The 9,330-nt window shown below is 45.4% G+C and overlaps 2 protein-coding genes across 2 annotated transcripts in view; one reads left to right on the plus strand and one right to left on the minus strand.

The window, feature by feature from the left end:
- Nucleotides 1–364: 364 nt before the first annotated feature.
- On the plus strand, nucleotides 365–7,858 carry LOC139351573 (high affinity immunoglobulin gamma Fc receptor I-like). The gene is made up of 9 exons (XM_070993520.1): nucleotides 365–788; nucleotides 1,008–1,046; nucleotides 2,514–2,628; nucleotides 3,216–3,370; nucleotides 5,251–5,496; nucleotides 5,790–6,086; nucleotides 6,781–7,026; nucleotides 7,280–7,408; nucleotides 7,661–7,858. The coding sequence occupies exons 1-9, from the start codon at nucleotides 764–766 to the stop codon at nucleotides 7,771–7,773; spliced, it is 1,365 nt and encodes a 454-aa protein (XP_070849621.1). The 5' UTR covers nucleotides 365–763; the 3' UTR covers nucleotides 7,774–7,858.
- LOC139351574 (Fc receptor-like A) overlaps nucleotides 7,842–9,330 on the minus strand; it is a 6,011-nt gene continuing 4,522 nt past the window's right edge. The window contains exon 8 of the mRNA XM_070993522.1: nucleotides 7,842–9,330. This exon is cut by the window's right edge and continues 61 nt beyond it. Within this exon, the coding sequence (XP_070849623.1) occupies nucleotides 9,315–9,330 (16 nt within the window). The 3' untranslated portion in view covers nucleotides 7,842–9,314.

Below are 9,330 nucleotides of genomic sequence, written 5' to 3' on the forward strand. Positions count from 1 at the left end.
GCCTGGGGACTTTCAGAGACTTTAATAATTCTAATATTACTTCTCCTGTTATGAGACAACACTAGGAGGACAATGAAGCACATCACTTTACTTCTGTTACTGCACAACACCCAATACTCAAAAACTCAAAATACTGAATAAATTTGGAGGTCTGGACTCAGGTATACCAAGGCGACATCACACCACCGTTTCATAGCAGAATCAATCTGACTGACAGAAAGAAGCTAAATGTCAAACTTTTCCTTTAAAAGAAGAAGTGAATTATAAATAAAATGAATGATAGAAGGTTTGAGAGGTGTTAAACAGTGTTTGTGAGCTTTATCAAAGAGTCAGATTTTCTCTCAGACATTGGTTGAGATTTGTTTCTAATGAATTCTGAGGTGGATTTCTTTTAATAATCTTTACTGAAGCATCTTCATACAGCTGTGTGCTGCTCTTTGAGCATGAGGTGAAAGGACACGAGGCCACTTTCAATCAGATAAACAGGATGTGAGCTTTGTGTTTGTTCATTTGTCTCTTTATTCACATGAACAGGTAACATCAACAAGTTTGTGAACAAGAGATTTAGAACAATTGAAAATGAGAAATGAGAGCACATTAGATACATGTTGACAGATGGATAGCAGACTTAAGTCCAATAAGAATACATTTTCTACTCTGATGTTACTTTCGCCTCCTCCCGCCCTCCCTGTGGTTAATTTAACAGGATGTTGTCGCTGCGTTCGCTGCCTGACGGTCAGTGATACCTCAGTCTGCAGACGCCATGAGGGCAACGCTGCTTTTCCTCTGTAAGTGGAGAAAACTTCAGAAACACTCACGGCGCTCAGCTTCAGTCAAACCTCGGTCACAATCGAGATGTGATTTCTTTCACCTTAAACTCTTCAAAGGAAGTCAAGATGCAAAACTGTTAAATTGTGTGATCAAAGGCAGCTGAACATTCAAGTGTGTGATTTGGTCAAGTGTTTCTGCACACGCACACACAGTGACCTGAGTGTGTGTCGTTTCAGTGTTGTTGAGGACCTGCCAGACGTCGGCTCGCAGTCGTGGTAAGTTTCAAGCCTCATGTGACAGGTTGAAGTGTGAGAATCGTGTCGCCTCTTTGGAAACAGTCGTTTCATTGTTGGTTTAACGTGTTGGGATTCGCTGTGGATATTCAGATGCTCTCTGCGTTCTCTTACGTCTAAAATATCTGATGAACTTCCATATGTGCTTGCTGGCCGCCGCTCGCTGCTTCCTGTCTGTCTGAAGACTGCTCAGTTGTTGTATGTAGACTCCATTCCCCCCTGAAAAATCTGACAGCATCAGTTGTTTCAGCAGAAACCCCTCCTCATGTTCAACGGAGAGCACCCTCTAGTGCTTGTAGTTATTCTGACGGGAAGAGAGGAGGTGTGTCAGGTGGTGTATCGAGTACACAGAGGACGGAGCTCAGGTGGAGGGAATGGTCAATACATTACACATTGCACCACTTCCTGTTTCCTACCAACAGCCAGGCTGATATTTTTCACACTGTGGCCACCATCCATGCTGGCCACAACAAGGTGGTCATCATTGTAGCCAAGGCAACAGCTGATCTAACCATAACCAAATATTACCTTAAACCATGAGGGAACCATGATGTTTCCCTCTACCTGACCAATGCAACTACTTCATCACAGATTCAAACAGCTGAACACAGAGACATGACGTTGTCCTGCTGAACGTGACGTCATATGAGGACAGCGTGGACAGATCGTGCATTATGTTTAATTTGGAGGATTGTGCAAATAACGAGTATAGTTCAACTGAAACTCAACAACATGAATGTGATGGCTCAGGGGAGGTGGACAGGGCAGGTTGAAGGCCAGATGACTGGGAAGCAGGCTAAACGTTAGCAGGCCTGTTGCTGGCTAGCAGGCTGCTAACGCACTGGGGTGTTTCAAGGAGGTGCAAAGAAGCATGTGAGACCGCTGAGCAGGATCTAGAAGGGGAGTTCTCAGTCCAGGTAGAGACTTCACCTGGAGGACATTACCGGAGCAACAGAGCTGCGTCCTTCTGCTCCAGCAGATTTGACAGCACTGAATGGCACAGGTCACTTCCTTTAGTTCATCCATGGGAAATCAGCTGGGTCCACTCTGGCCAGCTCGTCTTATCATGTGCCATGTGTACGAGGCAGCAGCATTGAGGATCCAGATGCTGGAGGGCTGGTGAGATGATGAGAGACAGGTGTGTCAGCAGGTGGGGATGACTGGAGAAGGTAAGCACTTGGATGTGGGTGTCAGGTGACCTTGATCGGTGGACACATGGAAAATGACAGGTGGGTCTGGGTGGAGTAAGAAGTGACTACAGACAGCGACGGAGGGCCAGAGCAAGTCAAGTAACAACACTGTGACAAGTTATTTGAGTTGCCAAATGGGATCCTTCTATTATCCAGAGACAGTAGACAGGTGTACCAAAGGTCCCCGCAAAACAGTGCTAAATCTAACAGCTGTCTTTAAATTAACGTCTGTCTGTCTTTCTCTGTCTTTGTCTCCCAGCCTCTGTGACGGTCTCTCCCAGCAGGTCTCAGTATTTCGAGTACGAGAAGGTTTCTGTGAGCTGTGAGCAGTTCGGCTCAGGTGAATGGACGGTGTGGAGGTACACAACAAATGGGTCAGTTTGCTTTTCAGTGGCTGCTTTCATGCTGCACGTGGATCATCACTGATGATCCATCACAGACAACATCGAGTCACTTTCCTTACCTCTGAACGTTTTGTCTTTGTGTTAAGCAACATCAAAGTGGAATTATATGAAGTGCTGAATGCTATGTCACTATCTGCTGATGTAATTATGGTAAATGGACTGTTTTCAGGGATCAAACCACTGACCCTGAGATAAGGGACGGCCGTTCTCTCTCCTTTGGTGGTTAATGTAGATCGTGAGGTGCAGAATTGCCCCACGTGGATGTAATTCCTTAAAATAAGGCCCCTGAACATTCAAGAAACAGCAAATGGCTTTGATTTTGATTTACTTATGAACACAGTGCTCGTTCCAAAATGTGCCAATTAGTGAGTTATAAGGTTTCACTAAAATCCAGTGAATAAATAAGTAATAAGTGGAGGCTTATGAGGTTTATTTCTGCTGTGAACGGACAATGAAACAAAACAACTGTGTTGAGTCTCTTTAGGTTTCCCATGTTCACACAGTTGTTTCCTTTCACATGTGTGAATGATTAACAAACTGTGGTGATGTGTTCCCAGTTTGGAACGAGTTTTGTCCCAGTGCGGGTCGGGCTGGGGCATCCAGACCTCCTCTGCCTGCGACATGAAGACGGTCAAACTGTCGGACAGTGGAGTGTACTGGTGTGAGTCCAAACACAGAGACAGCAGCAACACCATCAACATCACTGTTACTGGTAAGATTCGATGCCACTGCAGGCCACACAGATGCTTCCTCGCCACAGTGCATTGAGCTCCTGCCTGCTGCCATTTCCTTGTCATCTGCTCACCTGCTCTGCCACGCCCACTTGCCCACTCACCTGATTCTCATTACCAGTCGGCACAGTATTTAAGCTCAGCGTCACTCAGTGCCAGACTGTTCTTTGTTTCCATGCAAGACTCTCCGACATTTACGATTGGACTGATCTCTCTTGCCGAACCTGCCTGCCTTTGTCCACGTCTGCTCCCTGGTATCGGTCTTCTGTCCCTGACTGAGAGTTTTGTGCCTCCTGGATCTTTGCCTGCTTGTTACTGTTTGGTTCACCAAACAAGAGTCCAACTAAAGAGACTTTATATCCAAGCTAGACTTTGTGCCTGTTTCTGCAAAGTCTGACGTTAAAGTTGGTACAAGCTACATTTGTGTTGTGGTGGTACTGCATTTGGGTCCTGAACTCCCCCGTTACACTCGTCTTCTTCTTTCAGGGTACTTTTTAAAGCAACTCATCTAAACACACATGGCATCACATTCAGAATGACAAACATGAGCCTCATCTCTTTCCTGGTGGCACTTGGTCAATACTGGTTAAGTCAACATGAGAGGAAACAAACACATTTAACTGAGATGCACTTCTATGATAAGACTCTGCTTAAAAGGGAACTGATCACAATAAAGGGAAGTGAATCTTGACTGGTGAGATGTTTCAGCTCAGAGGCGGCACAGAGCCTTAATGACTGTACTTTCAGCCACAAGTATAGTTTGAGTATACTTTAAAGAGTTTGAATGGTGACACGTTATCATGAACACAGTTTTTTCTCACATTGCCCCTCCAAGTACAGCATTACCTGTGTGACTGCTGCAAACAATTAATACAGCCCAGAAACATCCTGAATACCCACCTGATAAAACAGCAGCAGACACTGTGAACAGCTCCAAAAAGCACCCACCCAGAACACTAATGTTATGTTTTAGCGAGCGCATCATAATACCCGCTAATGTTCGACACCTTAGCAACCAGCCCGGCATGCTTCAAAATGACTGGTTGGTACAAAGTGCGGTTTGAGCGTGCTGAGTGTTTTTACCTGTTCTTAGTGTCAGGTGGAAAGACTAGCGAGGTGTCACAGCCTCGGCCACGCTGCGAGTCTCCTGTGAGGCCTGAGCCCTCCTGGATCCTCCTGGCTCCTGGGTCCCTGCTCGACTTACACGCCTGCCATCGGTCAGATCTTCGCCTCTGCGGTATATCAACCCCACTCCTCCGCAGACGTTTGTTTCAGTTATCACAACGGTCACACGCTTCAGGCCTTCCTCGCTTCAGCTGTTCCTTCTGTTGCTTCCTGGCCTGTCATCAACCGTCTTTCCCTTCTGCACCAGATCACCTCATCTGCCTGCCATCCCTCACGCTACTCCAGCCTGCCCACTGGAGCGCTGGAGCCTGCATCCTCATGATGATCACTGCAAACACGTTACCCATGATTCTCCATGTTTCTCCATCGTTCTCCATCATTCCCCATGTTTCTCCGTGTTTCTCCATCATTCTCCATCATTCCCCATGTTTCTCCATCATTCTCCATGTTTCTCCATCATTCTCCATCATTCTCCACCATTCTCCATCATTCCCCATGTTTCTCCATGTTTTTCCATGTTTCTCCATCATTCTCCATCATTCCCCATGTTTCTCCATCATTCTCATCATTCCCCATGTTTCTCCATCATTCTCCATGTTTCTCCATCATTCTCCATCATTCCCCATGTTTCTCCATGTTTTTCCATGTTTCTCCACCATTCTCCACCATTCTCCATGTTCAGATTGCTGATTACTGTGTAAATGGATGAATTGCTGTTGCTTGTCTCTGTGTTGAGGTGGGTCAGTGATCCTGCAGATTCCTGTGCTTCCTGTGATGGAGGGAGATGATGTCACTCTGCACTGTAAAGCAAAGACCCCTCCCTCCAACCTCTCAGCTGATTTCTATAAAGATGGCGTCCTCGTGAGCGCTGAGCCCACAAGTCACATGACCATCCGCAATTTTACCAAGTCTGATCAAAGTTCCTACAAATGTCACCACAGTGAACGTGGAGAGTCTCTGTCCAGCTGGCTGCTGATGAAAGGTGAATATTAGGGTTCCCAGTCTTAATGTACTTCATGTGTTTTGACTGTAGGGAGGTGTGATGTTTCCACTGCTGAACATGTGACACTTAAAGGACACACATTGTGATCTTCTCTGAGTTTTTCACCTCACACTCACATTAGAAAAGATAAAATCAAATACTGAGGATAAAAACTGTGTTGAGTTTGGACTTTCAGTCACAGCGGAGTTTTCTTGGGGCAGCATCGAGTGGACGCTAGAGGAACTGCAGCTGAATGCATGTGAGCTGCTCAGTGAAAGTCTGTTTGTGTCCAGATGATTCTGACTCAGCGTTGCTCACAGTGTCGCCCAACTCGTCTCAGCTGTTTGAGTATGAGAATCTCTCTCTGACCTGCGGTGGCAAAAACATCTCTGACGGATGGAAGGTCAACAGGGCCACAAAGGCCACGACCTCTGGTGACAAGTTGAACTTGCAACACTGTGGAGTGAAATGGGGGACTCCTACACCCTTTGGCTGCACCCTCCAAACAGCCAAAAAGCCTGACAGTGGGATCTACTGGTGTGAGTCTCCTGCAGGGCAGCGGAGCAACTCTGTCAACATCAGTGTTTACGGTAGGAGCAATAAATGAACCCTGTCAAACGAGTCCGAACCAGCTTTTTGATTTGATTGAACATTACAGAGTCTCCCGTTGAGCTCAGGACAGCAGTGCAGCTCGTTGTCTGATCGGGACTGAGCTGCAGCAGCTCTTCATAGATCCGTCACTATTGATGATGATTTACTAAATCAGGCTGCGCCATCGAAATCTGCGTAAAACATCTGTAGCTCAATCAAGAGCAGTCAACCGTGTAAACATGTAGCATCACAAGCTAGCATAGCTTCCAAAAATTACAGTTTGAGACGCTCAAAAGATAAATCTGTGCAAATGTAGGAGTCAGTAATATTCATTTATAATGTTTGTAATGAGCTAAGCTATGTGATGTTACTCTGTTAGCATTTGCTAATTTAAAGTCGGTTGTGTTATTTTTGTGAATGTATTTTTCATTTTCCAGATTGAATCATTAGTAAACAGCACTGATCAAGTTTTAGGTCAGATGAGTCGACTTCAAGTCATTTGTAATGTTTTACAAATTAGTGCGTTTTTAAACTAATAAATCATGTATTCAGAATCGCGAATTGCAGAAACACGTTTTCCACTTGTTTAACAAATTTCCCAGAGATCTGTACGTTTCTCCACCTTTTGCTTAGTCAGCATCACGTGAAAAGTCTGTTGCTTGTTGCAAAGACGTATTCTGCCTCCATGTTCAGATGAAGCGGTGGTCCTGCAGAGTCCTGTCCTCCCTGTGACGGAGGGACATGACGTGACCCTGCGCTGTAAAACCAGGACCCCTCCCTACAACCTCCCAGCTGATTTCTATAAAGATGGCTCCCTCATCAGGACTGAGCTGACAGGTCACATGACCATCCAGCGCGTTTCCAGAGCGGATGAAGGACTCTACAGGTGTCGCATCAGCAGTCGTGGAGAGTCTCCACCCAGCTGGCTGTTTGTCAGAGGTGAGTCGTTGACAGAGAGCGCAGCGCCCTCTGGTGGTCTGTAGACCTTCAGACTCGATGCTTCTGGATCACACAGGAGCAGCAAAGCCTTCAGCTGATCCTTTGGATCAGAAACTCGTAGGTCATGTCTCATTATTTATGCTACAGTCGGTGATTCAGAAGCTTCAAACGTCTGTTTGATGAGCAAATGTTGCTGAGCTGAGCTTCATAGTGTTTCTGGAGGTGTCTGCTGAGGGAATGCTGATTTTTCTAGATCCTCATGGCTCGGCCTGGTCCACCGCAGACCAAACCCCGTCTGTGCTGAGAGTCATCTGCCACCTTGTGGTGATCTCCCCGTACTGCATCTCCACTGCCCTCGCGGTGTCTTTGTACCGGCACACAGGTAACACTCACCTTCTAACAAGAAGCCGTGCTAGCAGCTCTTTAAGGCTAAATGCTAAAACCAGCATGCTAACATTCAGTTCCTGCTGCCTCATCGAGGAGTGGACGGAGAGGACAGTCAAAGGGACAGACTTGTGTGTCCTTGTGTGTGTATGAAACAGTGTTAGTATTGATGTTCATCATTCAGCTTCAGCCGTTCGGCTCTTTAACTAATTTATGAGCAGATTCGTGAAGTTATAACTTAACTCTGCAGGAAGGAAGCGGCCTGTTTCTATGGCGATGTCTCCACCTGGTGACCGTGATGAAGGACTGGACCAATCACATGATGCCGACACTGCTGATGTCACCACCGAGTATCATTTCTGAACTAAACGTGTGACTTCTTTCTCGCTCTCTTTCTCACACTTTGTTAAAAAATGGACCTTTAGTTTGTTAAATGTGCATTTTTATTAATAAAGAAAGATAAAGCATTTCTGGCTTCTTGACATTTTTTAGGCCGATAAACAAACAAACAAACAAACAAAGCATTTCCATGAAGTCCACGAGGATAGGACAGAATAATCCAGGTTTTCAGGTGTTTGTCAAAGTTGTATATTTTGTTTTCCGACTGGTTTCTCACCCACCTTTAATTAAACCCTGTATGTTGGTGCTGTCTTTGTGGTACTGCTGTCCCATATGGACAAACGGATTACAGCCAGGCTTCATATGGACTCAGACTCTTCCTGAAAACATCGTGGACATGTTGGTAAAATGAAGGCAAAGGCAAATTTATTTGTATAAACAAGAAATACATTTCAAAGAAAGAAAGAAAGAGTAGAAGAGAATAGAAAGATAAAAATAAAATACAATGAAAGGAAAATTAAAAACAAGCCAGTAAAAGACAATAATTTAGATTTTAGAGTGATTAAAACCATTGAGCAGATATATTTACTTTAAGTAAAAGCTGTAGCAAACAATAATGTCTTCAACCCTGATTTAAAAGAGCTGACAGGTGGTGCAGACCTCAGGTGTGCAGGGAGGATGTTCCACAGGTGAGGAGCATAATAACTGACAGCTGCTTCACTTTGTTTGCTTCTCATTCTGGGAACACACAGTAGACCTGTCCCTGATGACCTGAGAGCTCTGGATGCTTCGTATGGAGTTAATAAATCTAGAATATATTTTGGTCCTAGACCATTTAATGCTTTGTAGACCAACAGTCAGATTTTAAAGTCTATTCTTTGACTCACAGGAAGCCAGTGTAGTCATCTGAGGACTGGTGTGATATGGTCCATTTTTCTGCTGTTTGTAAGGACTCGTGCAGCAGCATTTTGGATCAGCTGTAGTTGCCTAATTGATTTTTTGTTGAGGCCAGTAAAGACTCCATTGCAATAGTCCAACCTACTGAAGATGAATGCATGAACAAGTGAAGCCAGCGGATCACTTCTGTCCACGCTGAGCTGACATTAACGAAGAGCGACACATGGAAAGCAGCATCTGGTGATTTAAGTGACATTGAAAGGCTTCGTTACTCAGAGAGGAGAAACTTCACCAACGAAACGTTGGTCGGTTAGCTGCAACCAAACCAGAGCACGTCAGATTTTCCATCTGACAGCTTTGTGAAACCCGTAAAACCGCACGAGAAGACATGAGACCTGATGCTGCTGCAACGAGAGGCCACAAAACATGAAAAGAACATGAAGGCAAGTGAATAACAGAAACCACAGAGCAGCTAAACACCATCATTAGATCCTGTTTAACAGAAGTATATGAATGAAACTATGAGACACTGAAGGAGGCGGACAGGAGGAACCGAGCTGCAGGTGGAGGCGTGGGTGGAGACAGAGGCAACCGGCGTCGGCGGGACCGGAGATGTCACGAAAGGGACATGCGGAGCAGGTGGTGAGCGGTAAACCAGCAGCTGGACGTCACTGGTTGGACTGG

Source organism: Chaetodon trifascialis, chromosome 23 (assembly GCF_039877785.1).
Source record: "Chaetodon trifascialis isolate fChaTrf1 chromosome 23, fChaTrf1.hap1, whole genome shotgun sequence".
Lineage (NCBI taxonomy): Eukaryota > Metazoa > Chordata > Actinopteri > Chaetodontiformes > Chaetodontidae > Chaetodon > Chaetodon trifascialis.

What these genes read in the sequence shown, in the direction of transcription:
- LOC139351573 (XM_070993520.1), top strand. Translation starts at nt 764, where the DNA reads ATGAGGGCAACGCTGCTTTTCCTCT. An exon ending in CATCAACATCACTGTTACTG is followed by an intron (nt 3,371 to 5,250) that starts GTAAGATTCGAT and finishes CTCTGTGTTGAG; the next exon opens with GTGGGTCAGTGATCCTGCAG. An exon ending in GTCTTTGTACCGGCACACAG is followed by an intron (nt 7,409 to 7,660) that starts GTAACACTCACC and finishes TTAACTCTGCAG; the next exon opens with GAAGGAAGCGGCCTGTTTCT.